The sequence below is a fragment of the Lemur catta genome, chromosome 14, assembly GCF_020740605.2.
Source record: "Lemur catta isolate mLemCat1 chromosome 14, mLemCat1.pri, whole genome shotgun sequence".
Classification (NCBI taxonomy): domain Eukaryota; kingdom Metazoa; phylum Chordata; class Mammalia; order Primates; family Lemuridae; genus Lemur; species Lemur catta.
Window position 1 is genome coordinate 25,841,198 of NC_059141.1, and position 22,687 is coordinate 25,863,884.

General features: G+C 52.9%; 2 protein-coding genes across 3 annotated transcripts in view; both read right to left on the reverse strand.

Annotated features, from left to right (window-relative positions):
* Positions 1-449: 449 nt before the first annotated feature.
* Positions 450-9,474, reverse strand: ANKRD2 (ankyrin repeat domain 2). Its single transcript, XM_045568710.1, has 9 exons — positions 9,102-9,474; positions 5,598-5,699; positions 5,099-5,257; positions 4,896-5,003; positions 3,273-3,371; positions 2,821-2,919; positions 1,809-1,907; positions 1,532-1,630; positions 450-753 (listed from the first exon to the last, which is right to left on the reverse strand). The coding sequence occupies exons 1-9, from the start codon at positions 9,267-9,269 to the stop codon at positions 604-606; spliced, it is 1,083 nt and encodes a 360-aa protein (XP_045424666.1). The 5' UTR covers positions 9,270-9,474; the 3' UTR covers positions 450-603.
* Positions 9,475-10,734: 1,260 nt separating this feature from the next.
* Positions 10,735-22,687, reverse strand: part of UBTD1 (ubiquitin domain containing 1) — a 50,211-nt gene continuing 38,258 nt past the window's right edge. For both annotated transcript variants that reach the window (XM_045568711.1, XM_045568712.1), the window contains 2 exons: positions 13,619-13,846; positions 10,735-11,798 (listed from right to left, as the gene is read on the reverse strand). In XM_045568711.1, the coding sequence (XP_045424667.1) occupies positions 11,413-11,798; positions 13,619-13,846 (614 nt within the window). In that variant the 3' untranslated portion in view covers positions 10,735-11,412. The remainder of the gene's footprint in view (positions 11,799-13,618; positions 13,847-22,687) is intronic.

The following is a 22,687-nucleotide window of genomic DNA, read 5'->3' on the forward strand; positions in this document are numbered from 1 at the left end:
AGGTTGGCGGAGCTGATTGGCTGGGCTGGCCCCGCCCTGCGGGAGGCGTGGCAAGGCTGGGCCTGGAGCTGCCTGCTGGAGCCGGGAGCCGCCCCTCCCGCTGCCCACCCCCTGCCAGGCTCCTCCTGCCGAGGCGGCCACGTGACAAGCCTCTACGGGCCACACAGCCCCACAGGACAGCTGTCACCAGAAGGGGGCCCAGGATGAGTGTGTCACCAAGCCGATCAGTGCAGGCCTAAGACTGGCCCTGGCGACTTGGGAGGGGGCAGGAAAAACGGGGCGGCAGGGAAGAAGCCAGGAGAAGAGACCACAGTAGGGGAAAGCTGCAGGTCTGGCTCAGAGGAGCCAGAGGGCTCCAAGTTCCCCTCTTTCCCAAGCCCACTCTTGCCCCCCGCAGTCTTCCTTCATTCCTAAATATTTCGGACACAAATGGAAACAAACATCACACATAGCAAAAACCACTTTTTTATTGTGGTAGTCTGCAGGTGTTCCTGGATCGTGCAGAGGAATGCCTGGGTCCTTGGTTGGCTCTGGGGGCCATTCTTATGACCCTCCGGCTGTATACGGGTGGGGCCGGGGGCCTGGCTAGGCTGGGGCAGGCATTCACTGGGCTGGCACAGGCTGGGGGGTCTCTCGCCCACTCTCAGGAGGCCCCTCCAGCCCGTTCTGCTCTGCCCCCGGCTCGGGATGTTCCAGGGCATGCCGGGTGTCAGCCTGCCACAGCTGCACCAGGTCCGTGGGGGTCTTTCCTGCCTGGGGAACCAAGAGAAGATCTGTTCACTGTCCAGAAGTCTATACCCGAAGGTGCCCTCCTCTCCACCAGTGCTTCTTAACTGGGGGCAGCTGGCATTGTGTGAAGACACTTGGGTTGTCACAGCTGGGGGGTGGGTACTGCGGGTATCTACTGGGTAGAGGCCAAGAATGCTGCTTAAACATCCTGTGATGCACAGGACGGTCTCCCTCAACCAAGAATTATGCAGCCCAAAGTGTCAATAACGCTGAGGTTGATAACCCCTTTTACCCTCTCCTTATCTTCCTGCGTTTCCCATCACCCCCTTAGCCTGTCTTGAGCCAGAGGGACTCTCCCATGTCCCTCTCTTTTGTGACTGCTCTGGGCCCCAAAGAAGAGCTTGGACTAGGGGACACAGGTCCTAAGACAACTTGAGGACACCAGGAACTGACATGGTGTGCTGGCAGCGGTCATGCCAACCACGCGCTCAGGTTCCTTCCAGCTCTGGCCTTCCATGATTTTGGCCCCTGTGGGCCTGCATGTGAGGACACCTCTGGCCTATTTGGGGGCCTTTGGGGAAGTCCTCTTGCTGTCTTCTCTGCACTTGCACTCTGGACGCAGACATGCAGAGAGAGAGCTGGGAAGGCGGGTAGTGGGAATGGTGTTCTGGAGGGGACAACTTCGTGTCCTGTGGTGATGGGCCAGAGCCAGTGATACGTGTCCCTAGGCTGGAGCTAGGACAGACCCTCCCCTGAGTGGGCTCTCACATGGATTCCTGAATCAGGGAAGTAATGAGCTTACCAGGTTCTTGCCCATCATGTCAGCCCCATGCAGGAGCAGCAACTTGATGATTCTGTAGCGGTTGAGCCTCACAGCGTCGTGCAGGGCACTGTCCCCTTCCTAGAGCCAGTGTGGCGTTTGTGGGCAGCGGGCAGGGGCAGGGTGATGGGAGGTGGGCTAGAGACCCTGATCAGGACACTGTCCTGAGGCTCCCAAAGGGACGGACACTGCCCTTGGGAGCCTGCAGGCTGCCCGCACACCCACAGTGGGGCGGAGCAGAGGGCAGGCTGGCACTCACTCTGTCTCTGGCATTGATGTCCAGGCCCAGGGATAGAAAGTGCTCCACGATCTCCACGCGCCCTGTCCGGACTGCCACGTGCAGGGGTGTGCTCAGGAGCTGGGTGGGGAGTAAGCAGTTGAGGGGGGAACTGCAGTTGAGGGGGCCTGGACTGTGAAACCCCTAGGTCTGGGGCTGTCCTAACTCCAGCTTAATCCCTCTTCCAAGTCCTAGTGCGAAGGCCTGAGCCATGGATGGGCAGGGAATGGTACAATTTCCCATCATCCTAACCAACACTCTAATTCTAAATCCTTAAATGCCGATCCCTCTGGGGAGTCTTCTATGATTCCCCTCCCAGCCAGCTATGAGCAACGGTTCACTCCTCTACCCTTTTTAAATAATTATAACAGATGTCATTTATTGACAGATAAATGTGATGGGCATGGCAAAAGCTCATCAATACATTAACTTTATGTTTTACATTAATTATAATTCAATTATGAATTGTAATAGATAATTCATTTACATACATTTTCCCACCTAATATACACAAGAACTCCACAAGACATTTTACAGATGAGGAACAGAGGCTCAGAGGGTAAGTCACTTGTTCAAGCTTACACATGAAGGAATGAATGAAGTATGGTGCATGAATAAATAATGAATGGAAGGATGGATGGATGGATAGACAGATAGAAGGATGGTAAAGGAGTGCATGGATGAACAAATCCTGCATCTGAGTGGCCCCAAAGCCCCTAAGTCAGTGGGTCTCTTGTCCTCCCCTTCCTCTGTTCTTCCTGCTCACATCCCCAGATGGTGGTCCCTCAAGGGCCTGCAGGCAATGGCAGGTCCCCATCCCTGGCTTGGAGGCCAGCTGGATACTGCTTTAGCTTCCCTACTCTGCAGCCACTTCAGAAACCAGACCAGCTCACTACTTTCCTGCCTCTTGGGCTTTCCTGCCCTCCGCCCTGTCCCCCACCCTCCTACCCACGGCCACCCCAATATCTGCTGCATCTGAGCACCGTTGCCTCACCTTATCCCTCACATTGGTGTCTGCTCCTCGGCTTTGTAGGAGTTTCACCACGTCCAAGTGGCCCCCGCGGCAAGCCCAATGCATGGCTGTGCAGTCCAGCTACAAGGGAAGGATGGGGCTTCATTGTGAAGCTGCGGGGAAGAAAGTACTTGGGGGGAAAAGGACCCCAGCCAAGAGGGAAAGGTACCAGGAATGAGCAGAGGCACCCCTGCACTGGGCAATGGACCGATGGGAGCAGAAGAACCCTCAGGGCCCACCTAGTCCAAGCTAATTTACAGAGGAGCTCAGGGAGGATACGGGTCTTGCCCAAGGTCACACAACCCACTAGAGGTGGGGCTTGGCCCCTGATCAGCCTGTTCGTGTTTCAGATCGGCACAGGCTGGCAGGGAGAGGGGTCTACTGGTGCTGGACCCAGCTTCTGCCTCCCACCCAATACCTGTCCTCTTGCTCACCCGATCCTGGAAGTCTACAGTGGCCCCACTCTCCAGAAGCTTCTCTAGGACCTCCATGTGGCCCTCCAGGGAGGCTCGGTGCAGTGCTGTCCGGTGGAACTATCCCCAGAGACCCAGAGACACTGTCAGGGCCTGGCCTCTGGCCCCAGGCCTGAGCCCATCTCCTACCCAAGCTGAGGCCCAGGCCTTACCCCAGCTTGACTCTGACCCCTGTGTGGGTCCCCATGTCTTCTGTGTTCTGCCAGCTCCTTTGTGCTCTATCCAGACCAGCCTTAGAGCCAGCCCTCTGCCCTGAGGACCCTGACCTTCTGCCCTGAGGTCTCTGACTGCTCCCTAAGCACATCCGGCTGTGCCTTTGCACAGGCTGGTCTCTCTGTCGTGCGTGCCTATTTTGCCCTCATTCCCTGTGAGTGTTTGATGAAATTTGCTATTCCTTCAAGATGCAGCTCGAGTGTCATCATTTCCTGAAAGCTCTAGGCCAGAGCTGCCCTAGGGGACCAGATGACCCTTGTCTGCAAGAGAGCATTCCAGGGCTGGCCAAGTGTCGCTGACTCTATTTCCCCTGAGTGCCTAGCAGGGCCAGGATGAGCACGGCCCACCGACTACTGATTCAAGGAAGGAATCACCTTCCTCCCTTCACAAGGCAGCCGCTTTCTGCTTTAGACTCTTGAAACACTACGGCCACAGTGAGTACCTTTCTGTCTTCTAGTGACCGGTTATGCTTTGATCTCCCCACCACTCTCAACCCTGGTTTTTTATTTTTATTTTTGTACTCCCAGCACCTAGCACAGTGCTCAGAGGGAGATGGGGCTTGGACAGACCAAGAGGATTAAGACCTTGGAGCCTAAAGAACAGAAAGGAGATGTGGTCAAAGGCTACCGTATTGCAGACCAAAGGTGGGAAACCATTAATGTGTGGGATCCCAGGATATGAGAGCAAGGGAGCACCCTATGAGGTGTAAAAGAGGCAGTTTCAGGAAAAACAAAAAGTGTGATGGATGATGGGAAAATTTTGAAAATAGTGGCAGTGGTCATACAACACTGTGAATGCAGTTAATGCCACTGAATCGTACACATAAAATTGTTAAAATGGCATATTTCATGTTATATTTTAACATAATAAAAATAATTTTTAAAAGTATGACATTATAACATGAGAAACAAAAATCTCATATCCTAGTAGGTGCTTTATAGTTTTTTCACTCATTCAGTAAATACTTATTGAGGTGCTAATATTCCATTTGGTTACCGTAACATGTTGTGAGGAGGAACAGAGGAGGAAACTGAGGCATGGAGGGGGTACCTGCCCAGCCATAGGTCCCACAACTAGTGAGTGGTAGAGATGGGATTTCTCTGAGCCCAAATCTCCTGGCCCTGGCCTAATTTTATTCAATACTATTCCTCTTTCTTCCCTAAACAAACATGTGACAATTATTACTCTGTAGGTGGTTGGCGATGGAAAAGGGTCTAAGAGGATTTAGGTAAATTCCGTGTGGGGACGGGGGCATCTCATTCTGCGCACGCCACCCACCGACCCACCCACCCATGGCTCGTCCCAAGCCCACAGTGGGCTGAGCCAGGATCACGGGAGTGGGGGTGGCAGGTGCGGGGGTGGGGGCATCACCTCATCGCAGGTGTCAGCTGAACCCCCGTCAGCCAGGAACTTCTCAATGACCTTCAACTTCCCCTCCACAGCCGCTTTCAGGAATGTCTCTTCATCCACAGGGCCGGTCTGCAGCGTGTGGGTCCAGTCACCAGGGCCGCCCCCCGCGATCCGAGGCCTCCCCACTCCCCCTGCCCCCACAGGTGTCGTCCCGGGACCCTTACGATCTCCTCGGGCTCCGGAGGCGGCTCCTGGGAGGCGGCCAGGGCGTCCCGCTTCTTCTGCTTGCGTTTTTTCCGCAGCTCGATGAGGTTCTGGATCCCGCCCACGTCGATGATCTCGCGCCGCAGGTCCAGGGACGTCTTGCGCACGCGCTCCTGGCCCTGCGTGGGGATGGCCGGTCACGCGGCTCGCCGGGCACAGGGTCTGGGGGGCTTGGGAGAGCCCTGAGCTGAGCTGGAAGTGGGTGCAGGGTGGAGCGGGTAGGGAGCCCTTCTCAAGAGAGAAGGAACCAAGGTGCAACTCTCCTTCCGGGACTAGATGGTTCAGACGGGAGTGGGGGGGTTCCGACTCTGCAGGTCTGGGTGGGGCGGAGGTTCTGCGGCGCCAACTAGCTCCTGGGGGGACTCAGCTGCTGGTCCCTGGCCACGTCGGGGAGGAGGAGCGAGGCCATAGCGCCTGGCCGGCAGCCTGGGAGCAGACATTGGGTTCTCCCGCGCTTACCTTAACCTTTTCTACTGCTAGACTCTGGGCCCCATGGCGCTTCTCATCCTCCAGCACCAGCAAGTTCATGGGCAGCTTCTGGTGGGCGCCTTCCTGGAGTTTCTGGTGAGCCAAGGAGAGCACCGTCTCCAGCACCTAGGTAGGCAGGTGGCCTCTCCCCCAACCACTCCAAGGACATCCCCACAGGGACCCCCCCCCGGGTGGTTTCAGAGCCCTTCAGGCTGGTCCTGGAGGGTCCCAGGCAAGAGCAGGCCTCCTTGGATAGGCCCCCCAAAGGGGCAAGTTCCACCGTTCCCTACTGTGGCTCAAACACCTGCCTGCTGACTGGCGTGGGTCCGGGCCAAACAAGATTAAAGACCACCAGAGTAAGTTTTTCAAGAAATTAAGTACATTCACTTTTTCAAGCACCAAGATGATTTGTTTTATTATTACTTTTTTGGCATTAAAAATTCACTTTGGGCTAGGGACAGTTGCTCACGCCTGTAATCCTAGCACTCTGGGAGGCTGAGGCAAGGCAAGAGGATTGCTTCAGGCCAGGAGTTTGAAACCAGCCCAAGCAAGAGCGAGACCCCGTCTCTACAAAAAATAGAAAAATTAGCTAGGTGTGGTGGTGCATGCCTGTAGTCTCAGCTACTTGGGAGGCTGAGGCGGGAGGATTGCTTGAATTCAGGCCTCAGCTTTCAGCCTGCAGTGGACTCCATTAACCTTCCTCTCACTGTGATAATATGGGTTCAACTCCCTCCCAGGCTGCTCTCCATTTGCAGCTCGAGTTTTCCTGGGCTATTTCTTCCCTCTCTGTGAAGTGCTGGTGCTGGCATCTCTGGAGTGCCCCGACACAGCTCGTACGGCCGTGAGCCCAGGAACATGTGCCCAAGTTGGAGGGTGCTGAGTCAAGGTGGCTGCTGGGGAGGAATGGCCACCCTTACAGAGCACCAGGGCGCTTTTCTCATTGCTCCCTGTGCTCTGGTGTCAGCCTTTTCAAGGAGGGTTTGAGGGCTGATTTCCCACGTCTTCATTTTGAAGGTTCTATTGTCTACCACTTTCTCCCTTTCATGTTGGGCTTATATGGTTTGGGGTCTCCCCTGTGCTGGCCTCACCTGAAACACTGCATCTTCTTCCAGGGACAAGGGCTGACTGACCTGGCGCTGCAGCTACTGCTGCATGGGGCACTCTGGCTGGGCTCCTCATGAAGCATCCAGAGGGCGGGCTTATGTCTTAATGTTTTGGTATCCCCAGCACTTAGGACAGGCCCTAGCATACAGCAGGTGCTCTGCGAATGTTTGGTGCCTGAATGAATGGATGGACGGATGATGGCAAGTAGGCTCAGCACTTCTGTCCACTCACTACGTTCTCAGTGTTGACCTAACCCAGTAAGCTCTCCGCAGCAGAGCTCCAGCCCGAGCTGGCCTCCCGGGCCCTTCTTCTCCTCCCACCCCCGGGAGGGTGCAGAGGCAAGACAGTGTCTTTCCTCGGAGACCCCTGCTAGGCTGGGGCCTGGTGGAAGCAACTAGGGACTCTAATGCCCACCCATGTCTTCCTCAAACCCTATATCCCCTCACTTTGGATTTGTCTTTGTGGGCTGGCACACAGTGGGTGCTCAATGAGCATTTGTTGAATTGGATGTTAGTTTCATGAAACAAAACAAAACTCCCAGCTTACTTCATAGATCGTCCTGCCGATTAAATGAGAGAATGCCTGTAAACTGCTTAGCATAGGGCCTGGCATGTAGCAGGCACTCAGGGGTATCTTGACAGCCCTGTAGCTATATTTGCTGGATGAATGAACGGATGGGGACTGCTCTGTGACCCCTTGCTGAAGTCCGTCTGTCTAGTGGCAGCACTCCAGCAATGGCACAGCGGCATGACTCACCTGCCTGGCACTGGCTAGCCATGGACACATGCCCTTGGGGGAGTGAGACCTGGGATTCCTGGAGTTCCAGGGATGCCCCAGCCAGGATGCAGCAGGCTCAGTCCAAGCTCCGCCTTGGCAACTTGATCTCTTCTTTTCTTGGGGTCCTGACCCTGTCCTCTTCCTCACTCTCATTCAGTCAGGCTTCCTTTTTTGAATGGCATCTAACTGCAGACTGATTTATCTCCTGCCTTCTGTTCCCGTTGGGGCAAGCTGCTCCCCTCCAACAAGTTCTTCTCAGGACCATCAGAGCTGCTTTCCTAAGGTCAGCGGGTGGCACCACTCTCCCTCACTCAACAACATTCAGTGGCTCCCCACTTCCCATAGAATAAGCATCTTTTACATGGCCCTCTCTGGTCTGTCCTCTGCCTCCTTTCCAGCCTTAGCGCCTGCTACCAGACTTTCTCACTATAGCCATGCTCTCACTCATGAAAACTTCAGCTCCTGTCATTTCCTTAGCCTGGAATGCTCTCCCCCTGCACTCCACCTACTACCCTGAAGGCCCAGCTCAAACATCATCCTATCAACAGAAGTCCTGGAAGGCCCACAGTCAGGATGATTCACCCTCCTTTGTGCTCCTTCACTCTTTTTTTTTTTTGAGACAGAGTCTCGCTCTGTTGCCTGGGCTAGAGTGCTGTGGCATCAGCCTAGCTCACAGCAACCTCAAACTCCTGGGCTCAAGCGATTCTCCTTCCTCAGCCTCCTAAATAGCTGGGACTACAGGCATGCGCCACCATGCCTGGCTAGTTTTTTCTATTTTTAGTAGAGACAGGGCCCCTTTCTTTGCACAGGCTGGTCTTGAACTCTTGACCTCAAGCGATCCTCCCGCCTCAGCCTCCCAGAGTGCTAGGCATGAGCCACTGCACCCGGCCCGTTTCTTTCAGTTCTGATTCACACCTCTATGTAGCCATTTCTTCCCTCTGCCCTGTTTCTTACTTGAGTTACAACTGTCAAATGTAGCTAAATGAATGCTGGGTTGGTAAAAAGAAGGTAGGGTCTGGGCCTTAGGGGGCTCTTGGCAGAACAGACACTAGATCAAGTACTAGTTTAAATAAAGTGGAGAGTAGGACAAGCCAGCACTCCTGCCCTGTTTCCTTATCCCAGAGAAAGTGCAATTGCGCAGAGCACCAGGATCCAAAGGCCTCCCCAAGCGCGCCTGGCAGTCCCGGGAAAATCCCCGCTTCCTTCCCCACTATCCCCTCCTCACTCCGTTCCCAGTCTTTATTCTTCTTCAGGGACCAAACACTGGAGTTTCTCCTGCCCCAGCCTCCCACCCAGCAGCTGGGGGATCTCAGGGCCACACATTCCTGGCAGTCCCAGGCAGGGCCCTAGCTGTCTGCCTTGTACAGCCCACCTGTCTCCCAAAGCCCAGGTGGTGGGCAGAGTCTCAGGAAGCCCAGCTCGGCTCCCCCACCCCACTGACCCTCAGTTTGGGGGGCTGAAGCCTCAGTCTCCCACCGCCAGCAACACCCTGGGGCAGGAATGGGGCTGGCTAGGCCTTTGGGGACACCTGTCCCCCTCTCCATCAAAGGTGTGGCAGCCAGGCTCTCCTTCCCCTCAACAGCAGAGCAGGATCCCCCCACACCCTGCCCGCACCTTGCTCTCCTCTTCCTGTGCCAGCCGCTCCTCGATGAGCGCCGTGGCTCTCTGCACCGCCTCGGAGCCCTCCATGGTGCCGTCCATGACTGCCTCTGCAGGCCACAGGGCCTTGGGGGCTTTATAGGCCAGAGCACCCACCCCCGCCCGGCTGGGAGCCTTTTCCATGACTCACTGGCCCAATTCTCCACCTGCCTCCCAGACCTGTCACCTTCACCTCAGGCAGCCCCAGGGAGCAGCGGGGGCCAGGGCCAGGGAGCAGGGCCAATGGCCCCCCCAACCCCTGGCCTATTGGAACCGGAGGGCACAGCACCCCAAGAGCAGGGCTGCAGGAGGGAGCCTGTCCAGCCTCTGTCCTGAGTGCTTGGGCCTGGCTGGGCCTTAGCCAGGCAGCTGGGCAGCACAAAGGACCCGCTGGCTGCATGCCCCAGCCCGGATGGTAGTGCCACCTGCTGGATGCCTGGAAACCCTGCCCAGCCACACCAGCAAGGGGGTCTGAAAACCACACTTGGGACCTGACAGGTCTGCACCCCCAGGCTGTCCTGCAATAGGCCCTGCTGGCTACAAGGAGGAGCAGAGTCTGCTTGTCCAGGCCAGGGCACCAGGGCAGTGGCAGGAGTAAGGGCAGCTGCCTCCCTCTTTGATGGTGGCTTGCACTGGCCTTTGCCTATTTGGGGTCCCACAGTGCCCCCTAGCGAAGCATCTCTATATTTGGCGGCATGACTTTGTGGACAAACTTAGCCATCTGTCTCCTCCCTCAAGGGCCTCATTGGGGGAGTCCTCTGCAGGGCTTACAGGGCCTTGTGTCAAGTGAGGGGGTCTCAGGAAGCCAGAGTGCAGCACCAACACCAGCTGCCGAGGGGTGCCAGCTACTCTGGGCCATCCTTCCCTCCCGTGCTTTCCCTGTCAGGCCCCGATGGTGCCAGGCTACCCTGACTGGGGCCGGCCATGCTCACTGAGAAGGAAAAATACTCAACTGGAAGAGAAAGCAGATCTGTACTTGCTCAGGTCCACGCCTGGCACGTGCAGGATCGAGCCCTGGGTCATTACGCACGGGATCACCAGAGAACCGCAGACGCCCAGCCCTGTGTTTCCATGAAGCTCACATGCTGCCCTTGGCCAAACAACCTTATTTAAGAGTCCCCCAAGGAAGCACAAGGAACCAGTTCCTTTGCTCTCCTGTTCCCTTGCCAGGGAGCCAACACAAAGCTCTGACACGTGCTCATGATCTAAATCTGTCAGAGATTTTGCTTTAACATCCCGCCAGGCACAGCATAACCAGGACTTCCCGCACACCTCTGTCAGGAGGGCCGGGCCCCCCCTGCCTTCACATCTGTTTTCCTGCTTAATCCACCCAGCAACTGATGCAGGAGGCAAGGCAAGCGGCCTCAGCTCCAATTTAAAAAGAAGCTAAGTGGGTTCAGAGGTTAAGTGGCTTTTCTGAGGACGCATGAGAACACAGGAGGAGTTGGGATCAGGGCCCAGAGAACTAGCAGTCCTCGGTTCACTCTGCGTGTGCATCCTGCTGTGCCCAAGCAGCTGGGGAGGCTGGGCATGCACCTGTTGCCACACCAGAACAAGCCCTGGGCTCCACAGGGCTGCAGAATAACTCAGTCAAATGCCAGGCAAGAGAGAAGGAGCAAAAGGCTTTATTGATAAATATGCAGATATGTGTGTACACAGGGATCTGCTGTGGGGGCCATAACCAGGCTGCAGACTCCGCCGTCTGGGTTATAGCCAGGAGATGGCCCTGTGCAGACCCCTGCCACAAAGCCCAGCTGTCCACCACCCGCCTCATCTCTGCCGATTGTGCTGGGGGCAGGGAGAGGCAAAGGCCCGCCTCAGGCTCCCCGAGCCCTGGGGCTCACTGGTGGTTCCCTTCCCTCCAGGGGACTGGCACTGTGCCCAGAGCAGAGCCAGGGGTGGGGAGAGAGGAGGGAGACAGCAGCTGCTTCAGACCCTGAGCAGAAAACCGGAGTGATCACAGCCGGCAGCACCAGATGACACATCTGGGCTCCAGGCACCTCCAGGCTGGCCCTCGTGGCTCGAACCTGCTGCAGGAGAGAGACGGGGTAGAGGCCCTTGTTCACCTCCTCTCCAACAAGGCTGCAAGGCTTGCATGTGGCAGCCTGCTCCCTGGGTGCCCTGGGAAGCAGAGTCCTTCATGGCTCAGCCAGCAGCCACACAACGGGGTGGGACCCCTGAAGGATGTAACAGCACTCGAAGGCAGCAGCAGGGCGGGGGGCCTAGTGCTCCAAAGGGGGCCGTTCAGCCCCACAGGGGCCTCTCTTCCCAGCGGTCCGTGGGCCCATCAGTCCTGGGGTGGCGGGGGCTGGTTGATGATGACCTGGATGACAAAATCTTTCTGGATCTTGGTCTCCTGGAGCCGTGTGCGGTCTGTGAGCAGCTTCCCGGAGAAGAACCATCGCTGCCAGGATGGCTCGATGCCCTCTTGGGTGTGCAGCTGCCTCTTGAGCTGCCCTACTGTGTCAGGCAGGCTGGCGCTGAGCCTCACGTCCTTGCCCGTGGACAGGCGCACCTTCAGCGGGAACTCATGGCGCACGCTGGGGGTGGGCTCGGGGGGCTCCAGGTTCTCCTCCTCGGTGTGCTCCAGCAGCAGGTTCACGGGCGGCGACAGGCAGTAGATGGGCAGCTGGTAGCGATTGCCCAGCTCGTCATAGCATTCACAGAGGGTGCCTGTGGGAGAGGCAGGGCCATCAGGGTTGGCTCAGGGACCCACTATCATGGACTGAGTGTCTGTGTGCCCCCAAATTCTTACGTTGAAATTCTAACCCAACATGACTATATTTGGAGATGGGGCCTACATGGAAACAATTAAAGTTAAATGAGGTCATAAGGGTGGGGTCCTGATCTGATATAATTAAGAGCTTTGTTTTGATTTTTTTTTTATTAATTTTTTTTTTTTTTTTTTTGAGACAGAGTCTGGCTCTGTTGCCCAGGCTAGAGTGCTGTGGCATCAGCCTAGCTCTCAGCAACCTCAAACTCCTGGGCTCAAGCAATCCTTCGGCCTCAGCCTCCCCAGTAGCTGGGACTTCAGGCATGCGCCACAATGCCTGGATAATTTTTCTATATATTTTTAGTTGTCTAGCTAATTTCTTTCTATTTTTAGTAGAGATGGGGTCTCACTCTTGCTCAGGCTGGTCTCGAACTCCTGAGCTCAAACGATCCTCCCGCCTCGGCCTCCCAGAGTGCTGGGATTACAGGCATGAGCCACCATGCCCAGCCTGTTTTGATTTTTTTAAGGGAAAAAGTCTTGCTGTGTTGTCCAGGCTGGTCTTGAACACTTGGGCTCAAGCAATCCTCTTGCCTCAGCCTCCCAAGTAGCTGTGACTACAGGTGCACACCACTGCGCCTGGCTTACAGTTCTTGTAACGAGATACCAGACATTATCTCACTTTCTCCCTGTCTCCTCCCCTCCATGTGAGGACACAGCAGGAAGGTGGCCACCTGCAAGCCAGCAAGAGAGACCTCCCCTAAAACCAAATTGGCCAGTACCTTGATCCGGGACTTCCCAGCCTCTAGAACTGTGAGAAATAAATATCTGTTGTTGAAGCCACCAAGTGTGTGGCATTTTGTTATAGCAGCCTGAGCAGACTAATACAACGGCCATGGCCACCCCATAGTCAGGTTTCCCTGGAACAGCCTTATGATCAGAGGAGCACAGGGGCTGGTGTCAAGAAGACTTGGACTGGCACCTTGGCCCCACCAGGTACAGGCTCATTCGACCCTAGCACATTACTTAACTTTTCGTTTGTATACGTGTGCCGGCTGCTGGGGTTATAAGCACAAATGAAACAGCACAGGCCCTGCTCTTCATAGACTGCAGTTTCCTTACTGGTACAATGTTAATGCCTGTAGAAATGTTTACTGTCCTTTGAGCGCCTACGAAGTGCTGAGACTGGACTAAACGATGTTATGTGTATCCTTTTGAATCCTAATAATCATCTCCCCTTTATAGCTAGCTGTAAGGTACTTAGGCTCTAAATTCGAGAAGTTCCAGGTCATGCAGCTAGGAAACGGAAACACTCAAGGTAAAACCCAGGTCCATGACTCCAGAGTTCCATTGTTACCATCTGCTTTACACGGCCCCATAAAGCTGCTATGAACTTAAATGAGATAATGCAGTGGGAGCTTCTAGTTCAGGGCCCAGCATACAATAACCCAATAGAAGGTCAGTGTCTCAGATGTTCTGGGACTCCAAAGCGCTCTGAGCAAGTCTCTAGCTTGCATTCATCACACTGCTTTGCAGGGTTGTTGGTGTCTTTCCGTCCCCTCATCAGGCAAGCGGGAATCGTGTCTTGTTTTCCTTTGTGTCCCCACTCCTGGCCCACGCTCAGTGAGGGTTGCTTGAATGAGTAAGTGAATACCCGCCCCCCGCCCCCCAGCTTGGGCACAACCTCCTGACACGTGGCTGGCCACCGGCTCCCCTGTACCCCTCAGCTGTGCTGATGACTCCTAGCTGCAGTGGGGGTACAGCCCCGGCCCTGCCCACTCACCATGAGGCAGGGTGATGCTGGCTCCATCCAGGATGGCCTGGGCCAGCTCGTGGTCGTTGGCCTCGGCAGCATAGGCAGCGGCCTTGAGGGCATCCCAGATCTCCTTGCGGCCCTCAAAGGCGGGCGCTGTGTCCCAGAACTCATCTCGTTTGCTCCGCAGCTGCCCGTCGGTCATGGGGTAGTCACTCTTCCACTTGAGCCGCTCCTTCTTCAGGGGCTCGTTGCGGCCTGGGCAGGACACAGGGAGAGGCTCAGCATCTCTGACGCCTGACGCCGCTCGAGCTGCGGTCCGCTCTCTCCCTCACCTCCCTCGGCCAGGCCCTGGCAGCCGCTGTCCTGGCTCCTAAGTATTTAGGTCCCTGGGGCCCTTCCTCAATAGCAGGGAACAGTCAGGACACTCCACATACCCAACCCAGGCGCATCAAGTAATTCTGTCCGCAAAGCATATGCTGCCTTTGTCTCTACTGTTAAGTTTTAATTTTATTCTTTCTTTGATTATAAAGCAGTACAGTATTTAAAAATCTGGAAAGAAATACACACAGGTAAAAATAGTAACTGCCACCATCTATGGAGCCGACTGGGGCCACACCACAGGCGAGGCCCTTGGGACTCATTATTCATTTGATCCTCAAAACCACCCAACAGATGGGGAAACCAAGACTCACAGAGTGTGCCATTTGTCTAAAGCCACACAGGTACCGACTTGGTGCAAGACTTCCTGACGCCAAAGCCCACCTCTGACCACTGTCTGTACCATGCTGCCACTGGGGGGAAAATCATGCAGAATCCCACCATTCAGAAGTAACCACTGTTAACACCTCAATCTATTTCATTCTCGCTTCCTCCCCCCCATTTTTCTCAATATAGTTGAGTTTATATTATGAAGTCTATTTCCTTATATTCCTTGCTCCAGAAAGGATTTAAGAGATTTATATGCCAACATACAACTTTGTTTATTTCACTTATATTACTGTAAACTTCCCAAATGATTAAAAATTATAAACAATTTTAATGTCTTATGATTAATGTCCCACCATATAGATGGTCACAAAGAATTTTCTTTTAAAATCATAACTGATCAACCAGCCAAAAATTCCTGCGGGATCTGAAAAAAAAAAAAAAAAAAAAAGCAATTCTGTCAAATGTCATTTTTCTTGTCACCCAGCTCCAAGGGACCTTTAAGACAACTCCAGACCACAGCCAAGACTGAGGGTAGAGGTGTCTCTCAAAGGCTTTTGGAAGCCCAGTCACCTCAAAGCTGAAGGCAGAGTGATCTACAAGAGTGAGGTCTAAAGTACTCAGCTTCCATTATAACTCAGATCCTACAAGTGACAGTTGGAACCAAGGCTGAAGGCTGCCACCAGGCCGCATTCTGGCTGGGGCAGGAAGAGGAGGGGAGGGAACAGCATTCACTGACCACCAGTTGTGTGAAAGAAGCCAAGTAAGCTCTTTATTTATATACATTATCCCATTTCATCCTTGGAATAGCCTTAGGCAGTAGGTATTATCACTGCTATTTCACAGATGATAGGGCAGATTTAGAGAGATTAAATGACTGGCCCCAGGTCACACAGTAAGCAACTGAGTGAGGGTCCCACCTCAGTGCTGACTAAATCCTGTGTTTGCCATCTGAATTCACAACTACCTGTGTGGGCAGAAAACTCTATAAAGGAAAACATTTAATTTAAAGTGTTCCTGGGGTTGCAGAAGGAAATGCAAACCCTCTTTGGAGGAAAACAACTTCAAACCAGGCCTCAAAGAATTCTCAAGGTAAAGTTCCAAGGAAAATAAATAATAAGGTCATAGTTTAAAAAAGAAAATCACAACAGGCAAGGAAACAAGGCAATATGAGCCAGAGCCAGCAAAAACAGCCGACAGAAGAATCAGATTTACAAAGACATTGGATATGGAACTTATCAGACAAAGATTATGAAATACCAAGATTAAGAAATAAGAATACATTAAGAATATGAGTAAGGAATAAGAATGACCAAGTCATTTTTTTTTTTTTTTTAGACAGGGTCTTGCTCTGTCTCCCAGACTGCAGTGCTGTGGTATCATCATAGCTCACAGCAACCTCAAACTCCTGGGCTCAAGCGATCCTCCTCTCTCGACCTCCCAAGTAGCTGGGACAACAGGCATGAGCCACCACACCCAGCTAATTTTTCTACTTTTTGCAGAGATAGGGTCTTGCTCTTGCTTAGGCTGGTCTTGAACTCCTGACCTCAAGTGGTCCTCCTGTCTCAGCCTCCTAAAGTGCTAGGATTACAGGTGTGAACCACCGTGCCTGGCCCAAGTAGATTTTAAAAGAACCATATGGAACCTCTAAAAATGAAAAATATAACAACTGAAATTCAGAGGGTTTAATGTTTTAAATTATAATTTCCAGAAGGATACAATAGGAAGAATGTGGATGAAACAATATTCAAAGAAACAACAGAGATGTCCATTCTCTCCTAAACTGATCTATAAATTTAATGCAATTCCAATGAAATCCCCAACTAGGAGTTTTTTCCCAAGGAACCTGGCAAGATGATTCTACATTTATATAGAAGAACAAAGCTGCTCCTAGAGAAGAATGAAGTGGGAGAACTTGCACTGCCATTTTCAATACTAATTACAAAGCCACAGCCAGCACAGTACTGCAAGAGGGACAGAAAAATTAGAATAGAGCCCAAAAATAGACCCAGGCACATACAGAAACTTGCTTAAAGTGAGAAAGAACGCCACTGATCGGGGTGGAAGATGAACCATTTGATATGTGGTGTTGGGACTACAGGTTCTCCACATAGAAGAATGTACAATGGAATTCCTACCTCAGACGAGCCGCAGAAATCAAAACCAGATCAAAGGCTTCAGTGTGAAAGACAGAAAGAGGCACTAAAGCAACGACGATTACAATTTTATCCATGTATTTTTTGCAAAGTTTGGCCTGGAGGTGTTTGTCCCTTGATCAAGGAAGTGGCTCCATTTCATGATTTCTCGACTCCTTTTCTCTTTGATTCTTCGGCACTGATGACTTCCTAATAAGGGCTTTGATCCGTCAGCCCTCACAGTCACGATGCAGTGACCCCCTCAGGGACCCGTGGGGTGTGGAACTTCTGTGCCTTCACTCAATGACTTTTGAACTTCTTGAGCAGATTACTGTGGTTTCCCCGCCTCCTTCCTCTTTGCCAGATGTCACTTCTTCCTGGTGTCTATCTGTTGCTCCTAGCATGCGTGGAGGTCAAGTCCAGCTAAGGGACCACTGTGAATCTGCTGAGGGCTGAGAAAGGGCACCACCAAGCTGTCGGCATTGTCTAAGAAAGAAGCTTCCTACAGAAGAAAGAGACAAGGCTTCGGGACATTTTAAATGTTCACCTTTTGGCTCTGTTCCCGACAACTGAGGTTGCTGGACTGTGACCGCAGGGACACCTGGGCTGTAACTGTGTGTACCTGTATCTCACTCTGTCTTGAGAACCGATCTTTAAAATAAACACAGCCCCACTGTGGCCCCTTTCAAAGTCGTCACCTCAGAAGGCCACGCGTGTACCTGAGGGATGCTGAAGTGCCTTCGGGGTCACCGCCCCCTGCACTCAGACAGCAGCTAGCGTTGCTAACAGTCTCACCCACAGACCACACGCTGCAAGAGAGCCTCTCCAAGCACAAACGGCATCTGCAGTGACCCAGGATACGGCGGTTTTAAAAATCCTCACTCTATGAGCAGGGCCTTTGTGGCTGAAAATCAGAATGGGGTGGCGGGGGCAGGGACAGGCAGGGTTGAGGTCAAGAGCCCCAGGAGCCCACCCATTGCCTTTGCAGCCGTCACTGCCCCTCTGGGCCGGCAGAGGGCAGCCACAGCACCTCTGCGCGGTGTCGGCTCCCTTCCTCAGTGGGTCAGACGTGCAGCATAAGAACATCAGCAAAGTTCCCCAGGCCCAGAGACAAGCCCAGATGGCTGGGGCCCCACACACTGGTACTTACAATCTTAGGCACAGAGACAGACAAGGACAGAAAAGGATGCTTTTCATTTAAGCATATAAGCAAACTGATCAACATTTTAATTTCATTTACTTAAAAAAAGATATTTTATAGTTAGTTGAGTCAAAAAAAATGGGACAGTAAAACATAACACTCATATGCTGCACAAATTGGTACACACTTCCTGGAAGGCATTTGGCATGGTACTGAAAAACATAAAAATGTGCATCCCTTTGGCTCAGCTATTTGGTTTCTAAGAAAATAATCATAAGCATGTGGCGAAGATTTATCTACAAAGCTGTTTAACACAGCATGGTTTTTCTGATTGTTTGTTTGTTTATTTTGAGAGTGGGTCTTGCTCTGTCACTGAGGCTAGAGCACACTGGCACAATCATAGCTCACAGCAACTTCAAACTCCTGGGCTCAAGCAATCCTCCTGCCTCAGCCTCCCAAGTAGCTGGGACTACAGGCATGTGCCACCATGCCCCGCTAATTTTTTCTATATATTTTTAGTTATCCAGCTAATTTCTTTCTATTTTTTTTTAGTAGAGACGGTCTCGCTCTTGCTCAGGTTGGTCTCGAACTCCTGAGCTCAAACCATCCGCCCACCTCGGCCTCCCAGAGTGCTAGGATTACAGGCATGAGGCACCGCGCCTGGCCACACAGCATGGTTTTTAACAGAGAAAGCTAGAAATAATCCTGGTACACTACCAGGAGAAAGGCTAAATAAAATCTGTGCATCTATACAAACCATTGGTGGCAGCCATTCTGTGACAGTGAGGCAGGATGCTGAGTAACATTGGGAAACGTCCGCAATACAGGGGAAAAAGCTTCCGACCAGCCAGTGCTCTGTGCTCCAGCTTTTGCTTTTAAATAAGTATGTACAGGCCAGGTGCAGTGGCTCATACCTATAATCCTTTGGGAAGCTGAAGCAGGAGGATCACTTGAACCCAGGAGTTCAAGGCTGCAGTGAGCTATGATCATGCCACTGTACTCTAGCCTGGGTGACAGAGTGAGATTGTTTCTTTTTTAAAAAAAATGGCAAAAAAAGTAGCTCATGCCTGTAATACTAGCACTCTGGGAGGCCGAGGAGGGAGGATCACTTGAGGCCAGGAGTTTGAGATTAGCCTGAGCAAGATCAAGACCCCGTCTCCACAAAAAATAGAAAAATTAGCTGGGCATGGTGGGATGTACCTGTAGTCCCAGCTACTTGGGAGGCTGTGGCAGGAGGATTGCTTGAGCCCAGGAGTTTGAGGTTGCTGTGAGCCCTGACAATACCACTGCACTCTACCAGAGGTGACAGAGCAAGATTCTTGTCTTTAAAAAAAAAAAGTATAATTATACATATTAAAAAGATTGGAAGGATTTATACTAAAATGTTAATAGTGGTTATATCTGACTGGGAGTTACCTATGAATTTTTTGGCTTATATTTTCCAAGTTTTCTATAATAAGAATTTACAACTTTAATATTAATAATAATACAATAAAAGTTGTTAATAAGGAAAGTAGGTACATGGAGCTCTGGGGGAGCAGCCATGTAAGTAGAAAGAGTTTGGGGAGCTGAGTGAGGGGGTCTAGGAGAGTGGTGAGCTGCGATGTCCAAAGCCCCCAGCCTGTACGATTCCAGTTGCTGGCAGCTCTTGGTGCCTCTGTCGAGGGCCAGGACAGGCTCTGCTGGTTTCAGCAGAAGAAGCATTTAGTGGCTTCTACTTATGCCTCCACCTGTCCTAGATAAGCTTCAGGTCAAAGACAGAGTAACAGAAACGGTCCCTTCCTTCATGACACTGACTACAGAGAGATTTAAAAACAACAAAAGATCACGGTGTAGTCAAGTACACAACTTGCAAGGGGAGGCCACACGGCAAAACACCCACCAAAATCATGGGCTTCTGTGATAGTGCTGGGTAGGGAACAGCAAAAAATGTTTGTGATTGAGCAGAGAATGCATGTGTCTGAGTACACAGGTAAAAGCTGGGGCTACAAAAAGGGTTGTCAAAAACACCTCCCACATTAGGATCTCCTGGGGTGTTGGTTAAAAAGACAGATTCCCAGCCTGGGCAACACAGCAAGACCCTGTCTCTACAAAAAAAGTCAAAAAATTGTGGGGGAGGTGAAAAAAAGAAAAAAGAAAAATAAAAAATTAGCCAGACATGGTGGCACACACCTGTAGTCCCAGCTACTCAGGAGGCTGAGGCAGGAGGATCAATTGAGCCGAGGAATTCCAGTTTACAGTTGAGCTATGATGGCACCATTGCACTCCAGCCTGGGTGACAAAGTGAGTCCCTGTCTCATTAAAAAAAAAAAAAAAAGGCAGATTCCCAGGCCCACCTTGGACCCAGGGAATCAGTCACAGGGGCTGGGCCAGGATATGTACTTGATTCTGATTTAAGAGCCTATTTGTAAACACAGCATGGTGTGGAAACGACATGCCCAACCACACCTTAACCTCAACAGTTGAACGCGTGGTCTCCAACTGCTGCTGAGAGCTGATTTGGAGAGTGAAGAGGGAAGAGAGCAGGAGGGCACCATGTCTGGGCTGGAGGAGGATAATGATGGTAGTGGATGCTGTGGTTTGGCCTCGATAATGAATGGTGTCTGGTGATACTACCCCCCAGGGAGGGCACTGAAAGAAGAGGGGGAGAGAGAACATGGAAGGTGCTCTCCAAGTTGCCCAGCGCTGGTGTGCATCTGTGGGAGATGTGTGTACTCCCACCGCCTGATTCACACTGCTGAATTCACAATGACCACACAGAAGAGGGGATACAAGACACAAGGAGGGACACCAGACCCTGGCTGCTGCCCTCTGAATACCCGCGTGTCTTGCAGCGGGCTTGCCCCAGGGCAGTTCTCAGCAAGTATCTACCGAATTGAGAGTGGAACGACACACAACCCGGGCACAGTAGGCAGGTGGGGGATGCAGGACAGGGTCTGCCGGGGAGAAGTCAGGAGGATCCTTTGCTTCTTGTTCTCAGACTGCAAGAGATCCTTACTGTGGCTTCAGGGACTAAAATAAGTGAGCCACTGGGGTATGACACCAAATCTGAGAGCAGCGATTTCCCCAGTCAGTCCACCCTAGCCAGGAGACAGCCCTATTTATTCCTGCAGCAATCCCCAAGCTATTTCCACACTCGTTACCAAGCTTTATCCCCAGGCCCTTCCTTGCTCCAGGGATGGGGCCAACAGTGTCCTCCCCAGAAGCACCAATTATGTGACAAGTCTGGGCTTGCTCTGCCTGGCATGAGAGAGACGTCTCCAGCAGAAGAGGGAAGGAACTGGAGCCTCCCTGTCCCAACAGCCTGGCTGGCAAGTGGCAAGGGCCCTTTGGCCAGGAGGCAGACTGGCATCTCTCCCCGCCTCCCACTCCCACCCTAGTAGTCACAGCTGGAATGCAGGTGGGCTGAAGTGTCCCACCTGGCAGCGGGGATAAGAGGTCAGAAAGAACAGAAGGTCCCAGAAGAAGGATCAGCCCAGGTGGGGAGGGTGCAGCCGGGGCAAGTGGAGCCCAGGTAATCCCTTCAGGAAGCGAGATATTTATAGTTAGACTTAGCCCAGGATGACCCTCAGAGTCTGGGTGACTTCGAAGGGAAAGTGCTGGCCCAGCTCTGGTCAGCTGGGGCCTCCCACGCTCTGGGATTTGGTGGCCTCTTTATGGGCCTGTGAGCCTTTCCTCCCCGTTCATTCCCTTGGGCCCCAGCTCCAGGGTTCAGGGGTGGTGCCAGTTGCTAAGTGACTGGTCAGGCTTCCTAAACTGCATCCCCTCCTGGGGCATGCTGGGTCCCAGGTGGTCCGGGGCGGAGAGCTCCCTTTTCCCTGGTAGCCCTGCTCTGGGGTCTAGGACAGCACCCAGCCCAGGGCAGCTGCAGTTCTCTGCAATGACCTTGTTTGTCGGCCTGAGGCTGGGGCTACCGCACGTTCATCTTCCTGATCCCAGAGACTGGGTCAGTGTCTGGCATGCCGCAGGTCTCAGTAAGCGTTGGCCACTTGAGTGATGAAATGGACAGGCTGTTTAGGAAAAGCAGGAGAAGGTGGAGAAGGGAGGGGCTGACGGGAGAGCAGTGGGGAGCAGACAGCGGGAAGAACCCCCTGCGAAGGGGAATGGGGGACTATGTTTTGTGAACCCACCTCACTGAATGGGAAGAGAAGATGGAAGACAGTGGGTGGGCGGAGGTGGGAGTCCAAAAGGGACAAAACCAGTCACCAAGTTAGGTATACAGCGAGGAGACCTGCTGGAGGATGAGGGCCGGGAAACCTCTGTGGCCACGGCAGAGACGAAATCGCAGCCAAGAGAAGCAGACCTACCCGGGGCCTCGGTGCCCGGGCGGCTGCAGGACAAGGGGGCCCACATGAGTGCGGAGACAGGGCGGGCTTTCTCCATGCTGCACAACGTGCACATTCACAGGGTGGGCTGTGGCGTGTGCTTGGGGAGGGCAGGCCTTTATCTGCTCTGTGTGCAGCCCACAGCCCCTGGCGGGATCAGGCCACGCAGGAGGGAGGGGGCATCCCAGAGCTGGGGACTGCCCGGCAGTCCACGGACCCACTTCCCCAGGGACAACTGGCCTCTCTGATCTCAACTACAAACAGAACCCCATGTCCTCACGGTCTAACTCCAGGGTTCTAACCTGCCATGCAGCTAACAGCTTCTTTTCTGAGGCTGGTTTGGGGAGAATTCCGTACTCCACAAGCAGAGCTAAACATCAGGTGCCTGGGAAGTGACTGCACTTCTTGTTTTAAGTTCCTGTGTTCCACTCTGGTAGTGAATACACTCTCATCTTCACCACGTCCTGACGTGTTTGTTCCCAAGTGCAACCAGGGTCCTGGCCTGAACATGAACGGCGCCAGTGTTAGCGGCCCTAGAAGAGAACTTGATCACACGTGTTTTCTGGCAACCTAGATCACAGATAATTATGAGTAAAGAGACACTGTAGCCTCTCTCTGCAATCTGGCTGCTCACACATGGGCTTCAGAGATGGGCAGTGGCGGTTCTCTCTGGCCGCTGACCACCATCGTGAACGTGGGCAGACGACCTCACCATCCTAAGCCTCGGTGTTCCCATCTGTAAAAAGAGGCCCTAACTCCCACCTCGGATTGCTGTAAGGATTAAACGAGA

Coding starts and splice junctions, on each gene's coding strand:
- ANKRD2 (XM_045568710.1), bottom strand. CDS start 9,269: ATGGAAAAGGCTCCCAGCCGGGCGGGGGTGGGTGCTCTGGCCTATAAA. Junction 2,920..3,272: donor CTGTAGACTTCCAGGATCGG/GTGAGCAAGAGG, acceptor CTTCCCTTGTAG/CTGGACTGCACAGCCATGCA. Junction 1,908..2,820: donor ACACCAATGTGAGGGATAAG/GTGAGGCAACGG, acceptor CTCCCCACCCAG/CTCCTGAGCACACCCCTGCA.